Consider the following 23168-nt stretch of genomic DNA (forward strand, 5'->3'; position numbering starts at 1 on the left):
GCCGCTGCCAGCCGTCGTTGGCGGAAGTTGGCTTGGGCGCTCACACACACCCACCATGTTTACGAAATTTCACAGTTTTAATCCACACCTCGCTCTGCCGGTGGTGACACAAGAAGAGGCCGATTTGGTGGATTTCATTTGCCACCACTTCGCTGGCGTGGCTGGTTCTTCCCATCACGGCGTTCTTACCGGTAGTTTTACCTTCACGCAAGATTTTGTTGTAGATCTTGTACGTCGACTCGCAGTCGTCCAGGATGCGGCGCGTCTGATCGACATCGAGCGAGCGGGACCGGGACCGGAAGTCTTCTCTCGGGTTGCCCATCGAGTCCACACCAAACGCCCCGCCACCACCACCACCACCGAGCGACTGATCGTCGGCCGTCGTGTGGTGATCTTCGCTGATCGACGAGTGGCGCGTTCGGCCACCGGGCCAGATGTGTGCCTTCTTGCCCAGGTGCTTGATCATCTCCGTGATCGAGTGGTGATGGTGACTGTGGTGCTGCTGCTGGCCACCCTGCCCTTTATCGCGCTGATGATGGTTGTTGCGTTCTCGCTTCTCGTTCGAGCTGTTGTTGTTCATCGAGGCTTTCGACGACGAATTGCCACTGTCGATGCTACTCTGCGAGATGCTTTGAGTGAGTTTACGCGCAAAGCTACTATTGTCGAACCGGTGCCGGTAGCTCCCGAAGATGCGCTGATTGGAGCTGTTCGAGCTCGACACACCGGACGACACTCCGCCGTACTCGTCGAGCGAGTGGAAACCGTGGTTCCGCTGAAACAGCAACTGCCGCTGCTGGTCCGATGTGATCGGATACGGGCCAGGGCCGTGGTGTTGGTACGCCCCGGTGTGCGTGAAGTACTGGTGGTCCGTTTTGTACTCATAGATATCGTCCAGATCGTGCGGAAAGTACCCGGCGGCGGCCGTATTCATCTGGTGCATCGGCGGTGAGCTCGCACTCTCGAGCGATCCTCGGCGGCCCGTCTACGGATAGAGTGAAGGTGATTTAACGTACTATTTTCGGCTCGTCCCTAATACGTACACGTACAATCGCGCACTTACCGGATTGTAGCCGCCTCCCGGTCGCGGCTCACCGAAAACCAGTGTCCGTTTGGACATCCGCTTCACACCGTTCGCCCCGCCGACGCTACCAGAACCAGCCATTTCCGGTGATTTGCGACCGCGAGGTATCGAAACGCCAAGACTGTGATATTCCTGGGCCGACGTCGGCGATCGAGCGGACATCACACCGGACGGAACGTGCTGTGGGCTGGAGGCTGCCATTCGATACTCTGCGTTAGTAAAGGGGAAGATTAGTACCGGCATGAGGAGAGGTCCCCCTTTTCCTGCTTGATGATGGACGGTGGTGTCGTGGCGCTTCCATGATGCGCTAATTGTTAGCTCACGCGAAGAACTAGGGGGACTTCTGGTTGGACACAGTCCATCACCAAGGCAGAACATCTATCGTCTGTCCACTAACCTTCACTCGCCAGCGACGCCTGCGACTCGTCGATACTGTGCGATCGTTCGTTCGGTGTCCGTTGTCGGTTAGCAAGCATCTGGCTGGAGCTGTTGCCACCGGCACCACCACCACCACTGTTTGCCGAGTGCCAGCTGTCGGTGCTGGTCTGCTTCTCCAGGGTGTGCTGCCGAAAGAGATGCTGTATGCCGTGCATCGTCGTGCCGTTGCTGCTGCTGCTGCTAATGGATGATTCTTCTTCCGGAGCCGCTTGTCCCCAAAAGCTGAGGCTTTGAATTTTACTTTCCGCAGGAACTCCGTGGTTCCGATTGAATGTACGTGCGTCACTGCTAACTCACTCGCCCCACACACACGCGCTGCTAACTTGCAGAGCTTTTGCACACAATCCTACTATCGGCCACTCTATAAACGCTCACCTCTTATCGCACACTAATATTTGCACTTTCCACCAAATGTCACATTTTATCGGCTCTGTAAGGGAATCAGGATTGGATGAGCTCCGACTTGCCGGCACAGAAACAACACACCACTCCGGAGGGATCTCATTACAGTCGCCGTCAAGCGATCGATCATAAGCCGGCGCGTCCACTGCGCCCAACAAACGAATACCAACTGCCGGGGCCTTCACCGGGCCACGAATAAATCCTGTCGCATTCCACCACCAACACACATCGCACCCGAGGCTCGGCGTGCACGATCACTTGTTAAGTCACCCTGCCGGGTTCTTAGTGTGTGTCCCTTCCTTTTCGCCCGACCAGAGCAACCGGGAATGCAACCTGCGGCGGTGCTAATTTATGGACGCAAACACAGTGAGTGTGCCCTCTAGCTGGCCTTTCCTATTGCTGATTAAGCGCACTTTTATTTAGTCACGTGAAATCCCAACACCACAAACGGGCGACGACGAAACAAGGGCCAACAAGTAATGGAGAGCCTGCCCCCCGGGTGGACCCAACAGTGGGGCGACATTGTTTTGCAGCAGCCCCAGGGCGGCGGCGGCAAGGGCTAATCAAATAACATCCATCCATATCCGTGAAGCGAACGAACAGTTCCAGAGAGCCGAGCTGTGTTCCCATTACTCTGCTGGGAGCCGTCTGGCCTTTTTACTGGAATGGCCGCCCAAGGACGACGGTAGCGTCCGGGAACGCCCGCATGGTACACGTCAGCGAGAGGAAAACATTGGTAAGGTGTGACGGCGGCGCACAGGCTGCGTCGTGTTGTGTTTTGTTGTCGGTGGTTTTGTTTTTTCAAAAGATCTATCGATCGTAGGGGTATCGAAGTCGGAAGGATGATGGAGCAGCTCTCTGCCTGTCGCGGTCCGGCAGCGTGAAGAGTGCAAAATAATTGGAAAATCACAACAATGTAGGGACAAGGGAGTTCCGTACGGGGCAGCAGCAAACCATGAAACACTGTAGAGCGCCGAGGATGTGGCCGAGAACAACATCATCCATCTCAGAGGAGCGCTCCCGCGACCATTTATGCGAACCAACGAATGGCGTTTTTTAACATCCTACACAAACTCAAAGACCTATCCATCCCCCCGGCAGGGTCTTGAATAAATTACAACAATATCGCAGGAAGACAGCAGCAGCATCGTGTATGGTTCGGTTTCATCTTGGTATCCCCGCGTGATGCAAGCAAAAATGTGACCAACACAATATGAATACAAAATAGACACCGTGGCGAAGTGTAATAAAAACTCAAATATAACGACAAACAAAGTAGAATAAGCCTCCCATCCAGAGTGTCTTTTTTATGCAAATCTGGAAGCATATATTGTAGACAGAGAGAGAGACACCCTATCGGCCAAAGGTAAGCGACCGTAGTAGTGTCTACGAATCAATCTCATCCTTTCGTTCTTGATCATCAAGTATACTACAAGTATGATGATCATCAAGTATCACACTTATACTGTCCGGTGCCTGCAAGAACTGGACGTAAGAAGCAGTAGTACCATGGTTGATGATAAGCAATCTTTAATTAAAGATCAATCTCTTAATGGTATCATGCGATAGGAACCAACCACCACGGCTGGAGAAAAAGATTCCAATTTACACGTTCTTATCACAGCTTGCCGTATTTGGGTCCCACATTGACCGAGATCGATCCATTAGACACACTTGTTGGTTCCATGTCGGTCAGTCAGCGGGGAGGCAGCCCCCAGAAGATACTACTGCAGTCTGCGGGTGTGGTCAATTAATTCAATCATATCTAATTAAACACTTGGGCTGCCCCATCGGATTGTGACGAAAATATATTTCACTTGACGCCGAAGACACACCAGGCAAGTGCGTGCCGCCTCCCAATAAACAAGTGATTGGCGTCTGAAGGGTGGTGTCGTTTGAAATTAAAACAGATTTACGACTCAGTACTGGTTGTAAGGCCTGATGTGGCCCTCAGACAGCCCCGAAATGTATTGTACACCACTACACAAAAAACAACCTCTTCTTCCATCAACAGAGAACAGAACTCAAAATGGCCACTTCGAACGGGTGGGAATAGCGTTACAACAAGAACCTGAAACTCCATTTCCGTTGCCAGCAGCTTTCCGCCCCCGACGCTGGGGCGGCAACATGAAAATAAAAAAACAAGTTTCGTTTTCCATTCGCCATGCCTTCAAAGTGCATTCCGAACATGACACCCCCAACCTGCACGTGGCTCTCCGCGGTTGACATTTTATGTTTTCTTCGCCAAGCGCACCACCGGGGGTCATTGCAAAATCGACCGCACCACAACAAACCCCCGGGGCCCCACCAAGCCATCACACCACAGCCATGTGACAGCCCGGGAATGGGGCAAAAAATCGGTTCTGCCATGTGCAGAGACACACAACCTGACGCGCGGCGCGCTGCTCTTTGCTTTTCGATGCGCAATTACCGGGGCCCACGTATTGGCGGGGGCCCTCGGTACCGCGCGGCCGTGGCCTTGAAAGAAGAGCCCACCGCCGCAACATTTGGCCGAAATGCTGATAATTTGTTTTTGAACATTCCGCAACACAGCAAAAGTGAGCCGTGTACCGTGCGACGGGTTCGGATTACCGCGTGATTTTGTTCGGTTGGATTGGGTTTACACTTGGCCGAGCCCTGCTCCTGTTTCGGTTTTGCATTGCAGCTTCAAGCGTCGATTAATTCATTTTAAATTCATATGGATCGATTCGGAGCGAAAGGATACGGATTTTCGTAACGAAAATCAAAGATTCATGGCAACATTTTTAGGGCCCAATCGAGCACTGTAAAGCATAAGGGCCGGGAGATAGCGGCCGAACCGTGAGATATCACCACGTGAAAGTGTGTGGGACTTCTACTCGAGAGTCCCACAGCCTTCCTTCGAAAGGATGAGAGAATGTAACGTAGCGCCGCTCTTGACCAAAGTTCATGGCCTCTCGTGCCGATGGGTTTGGTTTTTCCGAGAAAAAGGAAAAGGTAACGACTCGTCAGTCCAGCATTCCGTGGAAAGCTGATGGACAAAGCGCAGTGGATAAAAATAAATCACCCGCCTTGATCAACGCCAGAGGCGTTGCCGTTTAATTTATAGCATAAAATTTGTGCACAACCATCCATAATCCGGGGCGCGTGTATTTAAATTAGAAATCTGGCCAAAAACGACCGAAGGCCAAAGGGATCGTTGGCCAGCGTTCCTCCGCAAAGCTGAATAAAATCAATAAAAGCACTTTATCATAATGTCGTAGCACCGGCACCATTAGATGCCCACAGGGGCCGACCCCGAATTGGAGTGCGCCGCTGGAAATCCTCAGAAAGATTTATCTCGCCCCATTCCGGGCAGAAGAAGACCCGTCCCGCCAGTCACGTGCGCAGCATGAGATTGGGGCAGCAACAGGGAACGTTTTGGGGCAAGCTAAATAAACAATTAAGAAACGAGGACGAAATTTGATGAGCAAAGGCTTGTCAAAAACAAACAAAACGGAAAGAATTCGCCATTCGGCCGGCTCTTCGAGTCAGCCGACGACGCCGCTGCCATCTTGTTGTGCGTCCTCGAAGCAACTTCCGGTTGGCAATTTTGTTTCTCACTCTTCCGTACGGTTATTCGCATTCGACGTTTGCCACATGACGCCCCGGTCCGTCGCCCGTTGTCGCCGTATGCACCTTTCGCACGGCCAAGGGCGATTGATCTATGCAGCGCGCGGTGACGGCGACGAAGAAGCAGAAACAGCCAAACAGGACCGCAGGGGTGTTGCGCGGAGGACAAAAATCGATACATTATCCCTCGGCTTTTGGGGGCCAGCCATTTTCACCGGTTCCCGGTGTCTGCGGCGTTGCGGCCGAATCCGGCATAGGTCCGGCGGCGGCGGCGGCGGCGTGGGTGAAACAAAGATTGAGGTCTGCAGAACATCATCATCCCGGCGCTAAAATGAGTGCCAAATTTGGCAAGCGTAGGGACGATCGATCCGGCTTCTCGGTACGTTGGACAAGCCACCCAAAATACAGCTCGGATGCAGAACTTTCTGGATAAGCGAGAACCGCCATTCCATCATCACCGATTACGGGACCCCGGGTGGGTCCCTAATTCCGTGCCATCCGGATTTTATGAGACCGAGTCAAACAGCACGCATGTTAAATGGGCTGTAATTTAGATAAACACCGGGACACTCGAGCTCGTTCGCCCTTTCGTCCCGTTTCAACACCCGATTCCCGTAGTAGTGCCGGCACTAGGGGGGCGCTCAAGATTCTCGTGCATTGAACGGAACTAGTTCTACTATTCGCTGGCCGGGACACCGACCGAATGCTGCTCGCTCCCCGAACGCGTATTTAGGTCATAGAGAAGCAGAGTGCGGGCCTGAAAACGTTCTCAGCACAATCAACCTCCGGGGGTCTAGCGTCGTTTCAGGATACGAAAATCAATTCCACACCCGGAAGACGCCCTCAGACTCCAAGCGATGTTGTTCTGTCGCACAAAATCTGCTTGCTGGCTGGCCACAAACACACAATTATATAACACTGGTTTTTCTCTCGGCGCCAACTATTGCCAACACAACAACAACACCCCCGGCGGGCACTCGTTTCGTGTCCACAGCACGTGAGCTGTTTTCCTTCTCCAACGGCGAATGGGTCGAGATTTCCCACGCCACGCACGCTGTGTCGATACTAACACAAAAAACGCCTCCCCAACAACGGTTTGGGTCGGCCAATTTTCGGAGTCGGTCCGTATTTCGCGCGTCCTGTGCCCGTGAGCTTCACCAGTGAACTGACACTCGGTGGGGGAAGAACTCGTCAGGATTCCTCGGGCCGAGCACTCACCGTGCGCGCTGTCTGTCTGAGCTGTTGTTGGTCCGTACACTGGCCGTCCTGAAAACCCGACCAATTGTTTACAGTAGACCCAAACGAGGACTCCATTTCCCAGAGACATAGAGAGAGAGCGAGTGACAAAGTAAAGTGTCAACACAAAGGTGCTACGCTACCTTGCGCCACTCAGCGAGCAGAGACCAAGGTTTAAAATAGTTCCCGGCTTTTTGACGACAGAAGTTCGCTTCGTCTGGCCACCGTTTTGCGCCTCGTGCAATCGTGCACGAACACACACGGCGCGTCACCTCAAACCGAGCACGTGTCCCTCTAGCGGCCTCTGTGGGCGCCTCCTTTTACTGAATGAAGGTGGTACACGCAACGGTGTGATGTAATACAGATGTCGCGTGCAACAAATGAATTACTACTACTACTACGGCTACTACATGCCATACCGGAAATACTATTGCCTCGGATGCCAGACACTGATAGTCGAACGAAAAAGGATGAACCGATCGATCGGTAAGATAATCCGTTTTACGGCTGCCGGTCACAAAATATCAAATCGGATACCAGTTTATTGTGAGTCCAAATAGATTTACGATTTATATCCCGTCTCTAATCCTAGCTCCAAAAAAAGGAAGCCGAACGCGACATGACGGACTCCTAGCCACCGAAAAAGGGCAAACAAAAGGGTTTCACCGGGGCCCCTTTGAAATACCCGGAAAAGCTTACCCTCTGATAGGTTGGTCTGCCTTCTGTCCACACGACCATCCCCAACCGCAGGCCAACCATGGCCTACGTGACCGAAAGAAAGGTTTCGGTACGTTCGGCCGGTGGAAAATCCGCTCGAACTCCTTCTGCCGCTCAAAAGCAACGGCACAAGGCGCAGTCGCAGCACGGAAAACGCTTTCGTTGTTTTTCTTTTTTCTTGGACAACAAGAAGCGCCACCGAGAAGAAGGGAAAATGGCACAAAAAACACGGCCCCAAAGTTGTCCGGCAGGAATGTAAACAGCGTTTCGAGCGTAAAATGAGTGCACGTCACTCACACTTAGTAGACGGAATCTCTCTCTCTCTCTGTGGCTCTCATTGGGTGTCTGTTGCTAAGTAAATGCCGCGTTGATCGGGCGTGAAAAGTGAGAGTGAAATGGGTGTCCTTGCGATGAGCGACTTGGCGTCTCCATCGGCGGCCATTGCCATGCTCCCGCCAAAAACGCCCGGCAAGAGTAGGTAGTAGGTAGTAGCAGACGCTCGATTCTCTCCCATTTTGGACGTGGGCGTTTTCATTCAGCAAAATCGTACCCGCAACGAGCGCGTTTTTTAAACACAAAACAGACGCCCACAAACAAACCGTACGGCCACCATTTCGCGTTGACTACACCCGGGGCCTTCGAGGTCAAGGCATTTTCAAAGAACAACAGCAGCAACGGAGCATCTCATATTTTCTGCGCCCGTAAGCGACACAATATAGTAATTTGTTCGTTCCCCCGACGCGCGTTGGTGGAAATATTTATTCATTTGTCTGTGCCATCATCGCGGCATCGTTTGCAAATTGCAAAATGCTTCGCTCTGAAGGACCACTGAAAGTTCATCTGTGTTGCTTCTTTTCCTACGCCGCGGCGCACAGAGAGAGAGAGAGAGAGAGAGCATGAGGGTCATGTTCGGGTCGTTGCACATTGACAGAGGACGCGGCCACCAAACCATTGCATCGCACATCCGTAATGTCAAGAATAATGTCTGGCCTAAATTATGGCGAAAAGCTACCGCCGGGAATAAAGGACACAGCACCCGCGACAAAGGGCACGGTCGTGTCCCTTGTGGCGACTCTTTTTTAGAACGAACACGATTGCAACGACGATGTGTCCTTTTCGGCCACCCGCCCCGTACGACGTAATAGGGTGTCGTGGGCAGGGCAGGGTTCGTTTCGTTCGCCGGAACCGGCTGCTTTTCGACAAAAATCCATCACATAATCCATACACTCTTGCGCTCGGATTTAATTGAGGAATTTCATTAAGTTCGGGTTACCGATGCGTGTTAAGCCCAATAAACTATTGTTACTCCATAATGACGCAGCGACGACGCAGAAGGTTCCTGTGGGTTTGTGTTTGGAGGCTCACGACGGAACGGGGTGGCCTTCACCGAAAGCAGGTCGATGTAAATTAATTTCCCTCTCCCCGAGCACAGGCATCCTTGTGGAACACGGATGGCGGAAGTGGCGAAACTCAGACTTACTCAGGCGTAGCACTAACACGGCCATTTCTAACGGCCTGGAGAAAGGTATCCTCGACGAGGCGCGGGTTATCAAAGAAACAGACTATTTCGCTTCATTGAAGCAGATTTGTTTTTGTCAATGTTTACCTGCCGGTGTAATAACTAATAACATAATTTACTAAACAAAACAACGGCCGGCGTACGTACGCGGCGGCGCTTCGTAGTGCCGGCGCGCTGATACCAGTTTTACATCACTGTGTTTACATCTACTACGGTGCTGTGTCGCTTCCTGTGTCCCCAGATATCTAACTGCGTCGCACGAGGCTTACGTAACGAATCTTACGAAACGCCACAATAAAGTGAGACTTGGTCCACTAAAACCCACTTTATTTTATAAACCCAACCTAACCTCACGGACTCTCTCTCTCTCGCGACAGTGGCGGACGACAACAACGCTGGCGTCGTCGTCGCACATTAAACGAGCCACACCATCAGGCCGGGGCCGCCCCATAGTTTTCCGGTCGATTGCGACCAGGAAATTTAATTCCTTCACCTCGGTTTTATTGGTCAGCAAAAACCCGCCCCGTCCCAGCCCCGCGGTCGGTCTGATTTATCTTTCGCCCATCCACGTGACGATGACGACGGCAGCAGTTATTGGAGGAGGAAGCCCCGAGAGATGAGACGGGCGGCCGTGTCGTAAATATGGTTTGTTTACGCTTTATGTCACGAAAACATTGCCGGCCACAGGAAATGAGAAAAGGAACTTCCGACGTAGAGGCAGTTTTTGCAAGGAACGTGTGTGTAAAGTGGGCTTCGTTTGGCACTCAAGGATCGAACCTTATAATGCTGGGGGGGCGCGGGACCTCTTCTAACCACCGTATCGAAGGGTCACAGGGTGGCCGAACAGGTGCACAACAAAAACCGGATGACGCTGAGTCAACCGTTCAACAACACCGCCCTTCGCGAACGATCGATGATCGTGACACGGCACGGAGAGGGACACGTGTGAAGTGTGAAAACCCAACCCACCGAAGGGACACATCAAAACACGCCGTAAACCTGACCGAGCAGAGCAAGAACGAGATCGCCCCACAGCGGCAAGGTGTGCGTTTGCGTTGCGGTGCGTAGACCGCCGGAGACCCCCGCCGCCGCCGCCGCACGCCATAGTGTTTCGAGAGACTGAAGAACCGTATCTTCAGGCCACACCAACACCACCACGAACTGCCGGGGCCTGCCCAAACTAGAGTCACGCGTTGCACCGCACGAGGGGGGTGGGCTGGTTGGAGGTTACTGTGGTGCGGTATTAGAGTCACGTAGACACTACCGTCGTTCGTTACGCACCATATATCGATGGATCGAGGGCCCTACGGAGAGACACATATGATCGTGAGGGCGTTCCACGTCACGGTGGAGATTCAGTTCAAGATGTCCCCGCTCACCATTAAGCTAAATGCTTCATCCTCTCAACACGGCACGCCATTTTTCCTGCAAAAGTACTCAGTTCTTCACAGCACAGGATTAAAGCACACCAACAACCTCGCAACAACCACACGTGGGGGCTGAGAATGCGAACGGAGCGCGATCGACACTTCTTTCACTTTCGTTCCCTTCGAATGCCGATGATGAACTCGCCGCAACGCTACCACTCCGACCGGGGCGAACCCCGACCGACCGACCGGAGCGCCGTGTCCCGATTCGGTGTCCGCTATCACACGCACACACAAGGGCGCGAACACCGTGTGGCATTAGCATTTTGGATATCTCTATAGTGTGGCCGCCAGCGCCGTGAGACAGGCTGTCGCGAGATGAACGATGGCTGTGGTGTGTATGCGTATTCGAGCGATGGCCACACAACTACACACACGCCAGCCATCACTTCGGTACTCGTCTCGTGTGGCCAAGCACTAGAATTTCGGCTTACCGGAAAACAAACATTCTACCGCACTCTTCTTATTGTTGCGCATGAAGAATGGATATTTTGGAACCCAGGAAGAAAGGAAGTTTGGACAAAGATCGTGAAACACAAAAGGTTCGGCGACAAAATCCATCACCGGATGCGGAGCTTAAGCTCCTTGCGCAAACGGACCACCTTCCATCACTGTCTCGTATTGTTATATTATGATCGGCAGGTGTGGAACACCAAAAGCCGTTGCATGGGGGGATTGATTTGTGGCCAAGAACTTCGGGCACAAGGAAATAAACATGGCTTGGGCGTAGAGCGTCGGCCGGCTGCTCCGTTTCGATCCGTTTTTCGAGTGTTTAAACACACACACAGAGACACTGAATGTGTGGAGCACTTGAGCGTTGTTCAATTTTGCTTAACAGAGAATATTCGGGCTATTGTTTGACCGGACATTTAGAAGAATTTTGTTACCTCAGATTTGTAGTGAAAAGAAAAGAATTCCAAGAAACGTATTGGGTTGCAATCGATCAAAAATCAGGTGGGTTGGTAAGGAATTTCCGGTCACTGAATAGAGTAATTGACCTCCAATAGACAACTGTAGTGTCATTAGTCTGAAACTAAGGTTATTTACTTCTGTGACCAACAACAAACGGGAAACAGTTCGTGGTGTGGTGCATCATGAATTCCTTCCAAATTTCCAGGAAAGAATACTATTTGTTTGCGTAATGCTGTACATAAAAAAGACCGGATTTGAGGATAGACAATTCTTGGTTTAACTTCCTCGTGATGTCACATTTTCAGGTTCATTTCGTGGTCATTTCGACACAAACTCCATTCGACTGGCTACTCACAAAACTCAAGAGTTGAGATAGGAGCCGAAACGAAGAGTGTGTTGATTCCTGAAAAGAACTCTGTGGACGGTTTCGCAAATTGTAACAAATGTAGACACGTAGATGTGTTGCATAGAGTATGGATTATTTTAATATTGATGAACATCGATTTAGAAGTATAAACAAAGAATGTTTGAATTATTGGCGAATTCCTCATATTTTGTGGTCACCCTTGTATACGTGTTGCCTTGTTGTTGGGTGACAAAAATAGACGCAAACTAAAAATAGCGTCAAACCAAAAAAAGGTACCGCTTGTTGATTTTGTCAACATAAACACAGTTCGGTGTATCAATCAATCGAACACCGGCGACGAACACACCGTTTACGAGAAGCCTAACATCAGATATACACGTTCCGAGCCGGGCCGGGAACGCGTGCAGAACGAAAGTAAGACGCAATCGACAGCAGAGAGACACAAAAAACAGCATATTTCAAGGTTACCCCACCGAACGCACAACATCAACAACAAACCGAGCGCGCTCCCTCTACAACCGAACCGGGGCGGATCGAACCGAAGGAAGAACCGGTGGCCGGGTGGTGGTGGTCGGCGCCACTTTCCCACAGCGGCCGTATTTTTCCACTCACGCACACACACGCGCGCACACACCCCAAAAACACTCCCGAGGCATACAGACACATTTTATGATGCCGTCTGGAAACACTTTACAACCCTATTTCATAATACCTCGGAACTTGTGCCCGGTATCTATGCTGCCGCCTGCCTGCCAGTGTGTGCGTGCGTGTGGACACACAGCATATTGGCCGGCAGCGCAACAGAAACACACCTTCAACGAAAAGCCAAACAAAAACAGAAAGCATGGCATCCCCTCCACGATGAGCGCCATCTGGTGGACGGTGCGCGCACGCTCGATTCGCCGCTCGGACGGCGAAAGCGAGCGAAACGGGGTGACGTCATCGAACAGATGATTCGCGCTTCGCTCGTTCGCCCTACGCGCGCCGCGTTATCGCACTTAGCGATGTATTTTTGTACTACACACACACACACGGCAGAGAGAAAGGGAGAGAACCAGATTGGGGTACACACCGGTACTCTTGGTAGCACCGAGAAACAGGAAGTTGTCAATTGAATGCATGTTGCGTATGTTCATCTCCGCACACCGGAAAGTAGTTGATGGGCCCCGTCGCGACGGAACCGTCTTTTTACGTGTTTGCGCCGTCCCTTTTGACAGCGAGCCGCGGGATCGGAGCACAAAACTCTTCCCCCGTGTGTTTGACAGAAAAATGCATTCGTTGTTTCCCCAATGGTTACTTCGATTATGGCCGTGACAGGTACTTACTTTGCGCTGCCAACTGTTGCTGGTGCTGAGCGGCGGCTTTCTGTAATGGAAAACAACAATTTAATTAAAATACAGGGACTTTCAATGGACGGCTTTATCTTGATGAGCACTGGAATGGAACTTGGCGTAGGCGTTCTGTGTTTAAATTGATTTAATATTTGTGCTTACAACCATCAACGCCTGTATTCCGGATCGCTGCAGGGCTTCGACGTCGAGCGATCGGCTCCGGTGCTGACGGGCGGGAAAGTCCATCGCCCCGGACTGACGCCGCAGTAGCTTGTTCTTCAGATAGGTGGACATTTTCTTGTGCAGTTACCACAGAACGCTCGGTAGCGTTCCGGGATAGCCGCTGGAAGGGCGCCACGGGCACACTTACGATGCTAAATACACTCTCAAACAACAACACAACGCTTTTCTTGTAGGACACCACACCACGCGAACCTTATCCTCTGTGCAGCAGCATGCAACAATAACGCTGTCTTTAACTCTCTCTCTCTGCGGAACGAACGATAGATGAGTGACGAGAAGCGGCCATAAAATAATAAAACGCATCACCGGAGCTACTCCGTGGCGGACTGATCATCGCGCAGCAGCGCACAGCGATCGACTGCATAATTTGCCTACACACGATCGTGAAATGCGCAACCACCGAAAACAAATGCGACGCCAGTCGACCCCAGCGGGGAAGTAATGGAGCGTAAGGAACACGAGAATTGAACCGACAATACACGCGCAACGATCGTTCTCCGGACTGCTTCTTCGCGGATTGCAAAAGACTGTGGCTGTGATGAAATAGCTGTGCCAAATGGACACTTTTCCGTGTCATACTAACAATTCAAGGGACTTATCGGTTGATGAACGTCTAACGCGTGCCACAAGCAACAAAGAATGTTGTTACGATAAAACACAAACGATCAATTGATAATGTTGAACCAATCGCACAATCAGCCACTTTCTAGGTGGCCTACAAATTCAGAGTCGGACACGAGCGAACCAAATGGTGTCATCGTCGCTAAGTGTGTTGTCTTGTTCAACAAATCTTGTTCTGTAGTCTTTGGCTGCATGTCGCTGTTGGATGTGCATTCGGACATTCCGATAGAAGGCGGCAAAAAGGAGTTTCTTATCATTCCAACATACACTCGACGTAGAAAAATCATGATCGCTTTCTGTCGAGGTCACGCACCATATGATTGCCGTTTAACTGATCTTTCCTAACACGACGCGGGCACTCGGTAGCGGAACAGGGGAGCTAATGGCTCCCAACAACACTTCCGTTGTTAACATCTCGTGTTCTCGTATTCGTTTCGCAACAGAAAACAAGCTCCAGACGTCGAAGGGCAACTCTTTTAATCAATGTTAACAGCTAAGACGGAAGATGTTATTCTCCCCGCTTTGCGAGGGAAGCCATCTGAAATTTCAGTCCACCGCGCAGTACTTCTGAAATTACATCGTCGGCGGTTCGCGCAACGGAACAAAACTCGAAAACAAATGTTTCTGGACCCACCAGCGCAACCGCAATACATACGGCGCACACGGGCGGATTTGTTCGTGACTGATGGCTTACGTGCAACCGCACACCTCGCGTTGACGGGTGGGAAAATGCGATCATCAACCAACGGGGACGCGTGCGTTTGGCACATGTTTGCACCGTACTGGGCCAGTGGCCGATAGATAAATTATCTCACTTGAAAGTGTCGCTACCGGCGACCCCCCTGCAATCAGTATCCTGTGTTTGGGTTCATCGGTAGGTAGGATCACAAAAACCCCCAGTGAGATTCCTTTACTGTTTCGATCTTCACCTTCCAATCCAGAAAAGTTACAGTTTTGTGATGAAACTATCACTTGCACTTCATAAATTTGCAACCGGAACCGTTTTATTTTTGATGCAATGATGAAAATCGAATCAATATTTATTCGCCGCAAGGTGCAAGCAATCGTCCATTCGGAGAGCAATAATATTTTCGCAAAAACTCCTTTTTTGAACGTTGTGTTGATGGGTTCTGATCGCGCACCGATCGGGTTCGTGTTGGAGACCGCAAATTTAAGCCAATTGCTGTGTGCTAATCGATAAGAGGAAAGCATTTTTGGACATTTCCTTCCGAAACATCCGATCGGAGACCTCGTCGCTAACTAATAGTGTCACCGGGGCAAGGTGATAATCGAACGTGACAAACAGGGGTGATGGTTGCATCTTATCATTATCACAATTATTATGATAAACACAGCAGCAGGTGACCGGGTGCCGGGTAACAGATGCAAACAAATGGCCAGAATGGGATGCTAAGTGCAAAGATAAAGTTAAGAATGTTGGTTTGGGTTTTCTTTTTCTAATCATGGTGCCAACTTATTTTTAATCCCATTTTTTTTATAGCGACTGAAGGTGGGCATGATTCATTATCCAGGGTTTTCATCGGTTGTAGGCACACGCTACCCAATGTGTCAGAGATGCAACACTGCACTCTAGGCAGTGTCATACGGCAGGCAAGCAAGTAGCGAACGGAACGACCTATCGGAAGGAAACTAGGTTTTGCAAACACGGCCTGCCGAACGGGTCAGTTCAATTAACTTCCTCTTCATCGGAGCTGCGCTGAGCGGCCGCCGCTGTCGCCGGTTGCCCGCTGCAAGGGCAAATTTATTATCAGCTTTTTACTCAAACATCAAATATTGGCATTAAAAAAAGCTCTAGCAAGTAGCAGGATACCATATCATCGCGGGACGCACTCGACTTTTGGCGCCCCGAAGGGCACCGGCGATGGAGAGCCCTAGCGAGTGTTTGAACGGGTGTATTAATGTCCGGTAAGTTGTTGCCATCGAAATAAAACCTTCGAAGCCCCCGCTTGTTATGAAAGGATGGCACGTGGATGACTCAATACGAAGCTTCCTGGCCGTTCGTGGTGCGGTGCGGCACCCGCCAAATGGGCACTACAGTTCCTAAGCCAATCGCCCATCGGAACGACAATCGGTCTGAAGGCCCCCTAATCAGCGCCGTTATCTGCCATCCACAGAGACTGTTTGTGTACTCTGCCTGTGAGGTGTTGGCTAGAAAAGTGGCGATGATAAGCGGCCGTGCGTGTGTCTGTTACCGAATGAAACCTTTCTTGCCTCTTCCAGAAGCTGAAGGACACCACGCGCCAGGTGGGTTGCTAAATAAACACGGAGCTATCGGCGATCGACGCCGACTTTCGATCCCACTCGACAGCAGTCGCCGCGTGCCGTGCTATCGAAAAACTCTTATCCTTTCCGATGGGCCTCTTTTTTTACCGTCCTCTCGAGCGGATGATCGTTTTATAAGAAACGCTCTCCACCGATTCTGCACTGTGTTATATACAAAATACAGTTTTTGCGTTGTGCTCAAGACGATGGGCGACCGAAAACGATACACGCAGTAGCGGAAGCGATAAGGTCAAACCAAACAGTGTCTCAAGTACAATTCTGGATCCGGATTTGCGCGGCGCGCCGCGTCTCGCGTTCGCACCATTCTAACGCGCCCGTCTCTCGCACCCGTAATCTCGCTGCCACTGGCCGACAGTCGCCGACGACGAAATTATCTCACTCAATTGCTCACGATCTACGATCTACGTTTCGCAGTCTACCGTGGCACGGCGAAGGCACGTCTCCGTCCGTCTTCGGGTCCGTCGGCGCGCGGTGCGCAGCACAAGAGGTGTCTCCGTGGTGTTTGTCTTTTGACGTAAATGGCAAATGCCTTACAGAAACGAGCACGAACCACCGTGTGGTGGGGCTCACCGCACCGGAGAACCGGTCGTTTTTTTGTGTCCCCGCCGTCGAGAGTGCAATAAATTATTCGATGGTCAGCAGCAGCAGAGAGGTTCGCGGTGGTCGGTCGCGGTTTTGTCGCGGCGACGCAACGGCGGCGATGCGCCGCTTTCGGCTTCCTTCTCTTCCTTCGTACACGGGGGGTTTCACTTTTAAACCCGCGCGTTTATCACTCGTGAAATTCGTGGCGGTTCCAAAAGTCCGCGTCCGTCACGTAACAAACACAATCTCTTCGGGCGACACGCCTGTACGATCTAAGGGCGAGCTCTTCTCGATCGGTCCCCGCCGCTGCTGTCACTGATATGTTCCGCACGTGTTGCCGTGTTTGTGTCGTGGATGTCCGAATGCACTTTGGACACCGCGAGAGAGAGAGAGAGCGCCCGGACGGCGATCGATCGATTGCGATTGCATCTCACAACAACAATGTTGAGCGCGCCGCACTGTGCACAGCATCCATCCCCCCTTCCGTTTGAGGCCGCACGGCACAGCGCAGCGGGGTGTGATGGGGAGGAAAAACAGACCATAAACCACCATTAGATCTCGTTTGCACTCCGTGGCCGGCCAGCCCACCCGGCCAACCGCGGCGACGTACGACAACAAAGCCTCGCGCGGTGTTGTTGGCCTCCGGTGGCCTTAGATTAGTGCGTTCACACTGCACCCGTCGCCGCCGATGCTTCCTCGACGGCGCGCGGCCACGGCGGCCACGTTCTTCCTTCCTCCGGTGCGGACACACGCGACCGACACACGCACCGACCCGAGAGAGTGTCAAGTACAAAGTAGGTCACTCGATTATCTCACACGACGCGACCGAGATCCAGATCGCTCGAGATCACTCGAGATCGATTGCGATCAATTGATTGAATTAGAGTGTCACCCGTTCGTAGGGTAGACGACTAAAGAGTGGCCAAAACGCACACCAGCAGCGTCTGCGAAGATCCGTCCGTCACCGGCACACGTCCTATTCCGTTCAAATCCACACCGAGACTGGTGATTGGACCGCGATTGAGGCTGTATCGCGCCTTGCCGTGACTGGAAGCACCTTGCCGTACGGCACACGCTCACGTCCGAACCGCGAAAGCGTTCACTCGCCACACACCCCACCGCGGATGAACACACACCGACCGTGTGCCGTGCCGGCTATCGGTCATAGTCTCGCTACGTCATCAAAAACCGGTAACGCACGCGCCCAAGGACGATTCCAGAGCTCCCAGGGCATCCTTCCGACGCCGTAGACATCGACTAACGCAAAGGTCACCTCAAATCGCGATCGTTGCCGCGATCGCGCTCTCTGTCATTGTTGCGTTTTTCGGGTTGCGTCGTAAGGTAATTAACGCTACCGTTCGCTACCTGAAGCGCAAGTTGAATTGAATCGGACACTGCGGAAATCAATCGGCACAGTCGGTCCCGGCAGCGACATGCGTCATACTTCGCTTGCCCTAGCGCTGACCCTGGGGGGGCTTGATCATCGTGTAACCACTTCGGGGGGACACTTTGGACCTGGACGGCGAGCCACAAAAAAACAAAGAAAGACAACTTTTTACAGAACGTCACCCACGGTGGTCAAAACACACACCCGCCCCGCGGTTCTTTGTCGTCCGTTCGAAGCGCTCTCGAGACTATTTTGACGTAATGTTGTGCCGCGGCACCGTGTCGACAGATAATTAACGTATCGATTAGCTCCTATCGAGTGTTTATGGACGAAACGAGTGATAATTTCGCGCCGCCAGCCACGGCATGTAAAGCGAACGACCTTTGAGCACAAGCACCGCGAGCGGCGGAGGGGGCCTGGCAGCATCGTCTATGTCAACACCAAATTCCTTCACTTGGTGACCACTACCAACCGGCGAATCGTTTAAGGAGTAAGAAATTGGTTTCCAATCACGTTACCTGTTCCAACAAACCGGAACACAGGCCGAGGGAGAGAGACAGAGAGAAGGTGCCCTAGGACGGGAGGAGAGTGTTTGTACAACAAACACCAACGTGCGGTCCCCGGCACGGTCCGTCGCGGCTTGTTGACCATTTTGTTCCGAGCAACGCAAACACATTTCGAATATGATTGCTTAATTTTGTTCGCCGGGGGAGATTTTTGTCCCGGGATCCAAGGGGGGGTGTTCTCATCTGCTGCACTTGCTATGCACGTCGTCGTCGTCGTCGTCGGCGGTACCTTTCTACCATCCGTGTCTCGAACGCAAAGTGTCGCCGCACGGCACACAAGGCAGCGTCGCTCAGTAACAGCCTGCGGCGGAGGGGCAGAGCGAAGCTAATAACCGAAGGGTCACCGAGTCGGATCATTTTGTCATTACGTTGCAGTGGGTGCTAATTACATCTGCTATCTACACCGACGCCGCTGGCAACGCATACGCTAGAGCGGGGTTTGGTAATGGGGATTCCTGAGAATTTCGCAGAATGTAAGAATCTGTTCTTCGATGTCAGAAACACAAAGGTAAACAAAGGGGTTCTCTGATCGATCCTTTGAAAAGATGGGGGTGTAAACATTAAAACGAGGTCGGTTCTTGGTGTGTTTTAAGTAAACTTCCCTGAGTATCCGGATTCGATACCCATCTAATCCTAGACACGAACCAACTGGTTTGTTTCCTAGACGCGAAGCGAAACCGTTTTATAGCACTTTTATAGCATCGACTACATCCACGCAACTTGTGTGAAAGTTGCACGCAAGTTGAATTTGAGATTTGCTTGCGGAGAAAAATAACGATTTTCCCTTCAACCAGCGACTAAAAGAAAAAGGATTAATTTGTAACGTATGTGTCCTTTGCGAATATTCGGATCCGTCATCTCGTGGAGGATGAACTGATGACGCGTCAGTGGACGTCATTCAACAAGATTTACTACTCCGAAAACTGCGTGCTACACCGAAGCAAAACAATCTAATGGACCGAGCGATAAGATTATCTTCAAAATTGACAACAACGAACCGATCACGGAACACGGTGTTCGTCGCCAATTCCTACAGAAAGAACCTTATCCGTAGATCTTCGTCAAAGAGGCGGGTGATTCATGGCATTTCACTAAAAAAGTGCTACGGATGCGCACGGCACGCTCCACTAACCAACAACTGACAGCGCGAGCGGCATCTCTTTAGTGTTTTTTCTTGCTGGCGCTTCGTGTAACTGTGATTAACGCGCGCCACTACGCCAAGTTCCATGCATGCATTTGGCGGCTCTCTACTTCGCTACTTACCGCCTTACGCTTGTCGGCTTCGGACACGGCCGAGTTGGAGCGGTGCCGGAACAGATCCATCACCTTCGTCATCGGAGACTTGCCGGCGTCGGCCCGGCGCACAGCCGTCACCGTGTGGTAGTACTGCAAGCAAGAGTGTGTGTGTTAATGATGCCACAAGCAGTCGGACCGGACCGAGTGCCACCTTACCTGCGCATCACTGCCCGCGTGCGGATGAGCGGAACCATCACGAACTTTGGCAGCGGCACTGGAACCAGCCGCTGCCGCTGCGGGCTGCGGTGACTGCTGATGCTGCTGCTGCTGCTGCGGGTGATTGTGGCGGCCCCCGACGTGCAGTGCTGCCATCATACTGTTCATAATGCCGCCACCGGACGCGCTGCTGATGGGGCCACTGCCGCCCATCCCGGTCGAATCCCTATCCGAACCCGACCGGCTGCCGTCGTCCGACTTTTTCTTCTTCGAATCGGAACCCTTCCGTTGCCGAAACACGTCGAAGATGGTCGGGCGCCGATTGGGACTGGCAATGCCTGCAAAGAGACGGGGTAGTTTCCGTGGTCAGTTCCGTGCGGTGGTCATTGGGTAACGTCACGAGCGGGGGCTTACCGTGCACGGTGCTTTGGTTGAGTACGGGCGCCTCTTCGCCGCTGCGGCGCCTCTCGAGCGATCCCGATCGGACACTGGACCCGACCCGCTCCGAGCTACGGGAGAGGCTCTCGTGCTTCCGGTTCAGCTTCTCCAGCTTCTCCAGCTTGGCCGCTTCCCGTTCTGCGCGCCGCGCCTCCTCACGCTTCAGCTTCATCACCTCCTTTTCCTGCTTTTTGGCTTCCTTCTCGCTCTTTTTCTGCTTCTTGGAAGCCCGAGTCGCCGATGGGTCTGCGGGGGCCGTCGAAGGGCGCTGGAAGTTGCTGCCGGTGCCGCCATCGACTGCATCCTGCAAAGGACAAACGATAGACAAAATGTTAGAGTTGACCACAAGTACTCGAGCCAGCGAGCAGTTGTCCACCCGTAGGACGGCCCCAGTTTCGTTCGTTATCAGTTCAGGTTACGCACGCACCGCTATCTAGCAACCCCATTCTTCTCGGCCCGCGGACAAGGACACAATCCCAAGAGACAGATAATTACGCATTGTGACGCTCCGATCGACTTACGCTTTTGGTGGAGTAGTTGGGCTTTGCGTTGGCTGGTAAGGTGGCCGCCTTGCCACCGCCGCCGCCGCCGACATCCACCCTTGGTTTCGGAGGCACCGGATCCGGTCGCTTGACCCACACTTCGTCGAGCTCGAACGGAATGTTGCTGGCTGGCGATGGTTTAGTCGGTGTTGATGACTGCCCTGTCGTTGCTTGTGGCGGATGTTGCTGGTCAGTGCCCGGCAGCGAATCGCGGCTGCCGGACAGAGGACGGATCTCTACCAGCGACGTGTCGAAGTAGCGCCGATCGAGATGTGGCGTAGCGAGTGGCGAAGCCGGCGTGAAGATGGCCCGCAGCGAGGTCTGACTGTGGCCGCTGCTGCTGCTGCTGCCGCTGCACGGAAAGTGGATGGTTTGTGAGTTTTGGGACGCCGGCACCGGCAACAGCTTGATGGTTTCCGGTCGCAGTCGGAACTGCTGCTGTGGTGGCTCCGGGAGGGCTTTCGTGACCATGAAGCGTGATTTGCGGGGCACCACATCTTCATCCTCCGTCTGGGTGACCCAGTTTCCGTTTGTCGCCGCTACGGCACCCCGCTGAGGCTGAAGTACTGTCGCCGTTCGGCCATTCGTGGTGGCCACCACAATCGCGGGCACCACGAGCGACGGCGGTGGCGCAACGGGCGGTAGCTGCTGCTGCTGCTTCTCGTCTTCTTCGTCCTCCTCGCGGCACTCGGACAAGCGGCGGCGAACGTAATATGGCAGAACCTTGGGCAGGGAGACCGAACCGTACAGCAAACTATCCATCCGACGCCCAGGACTCAGCGGGGTGGTCGTTGCGGACGCCGTCATCCGGAACGGAGTGCCGGCCGATTCCATCGGCTGGAACGGAATCCAAAATGCCGCTACCGGAGGTGGCGGTGGTGCTGGTGGTGGTGGTCCATCACGGCCACTGCTGGGCACCACCAGTTCGTCGTCCTCCTCGACGTCACTCCCGTTGCTGCTGCCACCGTCGCTCCAGGACGACGTGGACGGATGGCCGGCAATCGGGTGTTTCTTGGGACGCGTGGAACCGGCGAACCGTCCGCCAGTCGACCGGTCCGCCGCGCTCTCCGTGGTTGGTCGCTGCGGCGGAAGCCCGTGATCATCGCCGAAGTCGGAATCGGAATCGGAACGGATCATCTCCAGATCCTGCATGCTGCGGTCGATCAGCAGCTCAAAGTCTTCGTCCGTCACCGGACTGGTGAGAAGCGACGCCGGGGGTTTCGGCGAGTCGTTGATCGCTTCCGCCGCACCATTGGTGTCCTCGCGGAAGTCCACCTTTTGCTTCATCCTGCGCTTCATCGGGCCACCCTCGTCCGCCGCAGAGCTGCTCGACGTGCCGGTGGTGGCGGTGGTCTTCGGTGTTGGAGTCATTTTCGGGCCCACCGGCGTATCCAGTATCACCGACAACCGACCGGCGGCGTCGCCAGTGTCCATTTAATTAATCTAAGCTCACTTCTCGCGAGGCCACTACTGCACAGCGCTAGCGCCAGCTTTCCGCTTTCTGCTGCTGGTGGATTAATTAGCGTTAATTTATTTGCTCTGCTCGCTCCGGAGGTCGGTTCGGTCGGTCGGCAGCACGGACAGCAGAACGGGGCTTTGGAACGTGCGTTTCTTTCAACTCACGAACTCAGAACACAACACTCACACACTACTGCTACTACTAAGGACACTTGCACTTGGAGGTTTGTGTGATGCGGGCCACGATTTTCCTGGAACACTCTAAACCATCCCAAACATTGGCTCATTTTTCTCATTCGCCTTCACGTCACTCTAGATGTCTTTGGAGAAGCGAGTGGTGTTAGAAAGAGCGGCGAAAGACGAATCACAGAACTGCGCGATAGCTTTTGCATACGAAATGTTCCTTTACACTGCGTGCGTGTATTTTCATATGCTTCTTCCACTGATTGATGGGCACTTTTCGCGGAACTCAGATTTGAATCATTTCGAAGCCAAAGATTAAATTATGCGAGCCATAGATCATACGATCACGAAACCAATGGCAGCTCCTCTCT

General features: G+C 52.7%; 1 protein-coding gene across 1 annotated transcript in view; it reads right to left on the bottom strand.

The window, feature by feature from the left end:
* LOC128274182 (uncharacterized) overlaps positions 1–22870 on the bottom strand; it is a 42203-nt gene extending 19333 nt beyond the window's left edge. The window contains 5 exon segments of the mRNA XM_053012290.1: positions 13016–13055; positions 19988–20110; positions 20177–20514; positions 20591–20918; positions 21085–22870. Coding sequence (XP_052868250.1) covers positions 13016–13055; positions 19988–20110; positions 20177–20514; positions 20591–20918; positions 21085–22590 — 2335 coding nt within the window. The 5' untranslated portion in view covers positions 22591–22870.
* Positions 22871–23168: the final 298 nt, after the last annotated feature.

Source organism: Anopheles cruzii, chromosome 3 (genome assembly GCF_943734635.1).
Source record: "Anopheles cruzii chromosome 3, idAnoCruzAS_RS32_06, whole genome shotgun sequence".
NCBI classification, from domain to species: domain Eukaryota; kingdom Metazoa; phylum Arthropoda; class Insecta; order Diptera; family Culicidae; genus Anopheles; species Anopheles cruzii.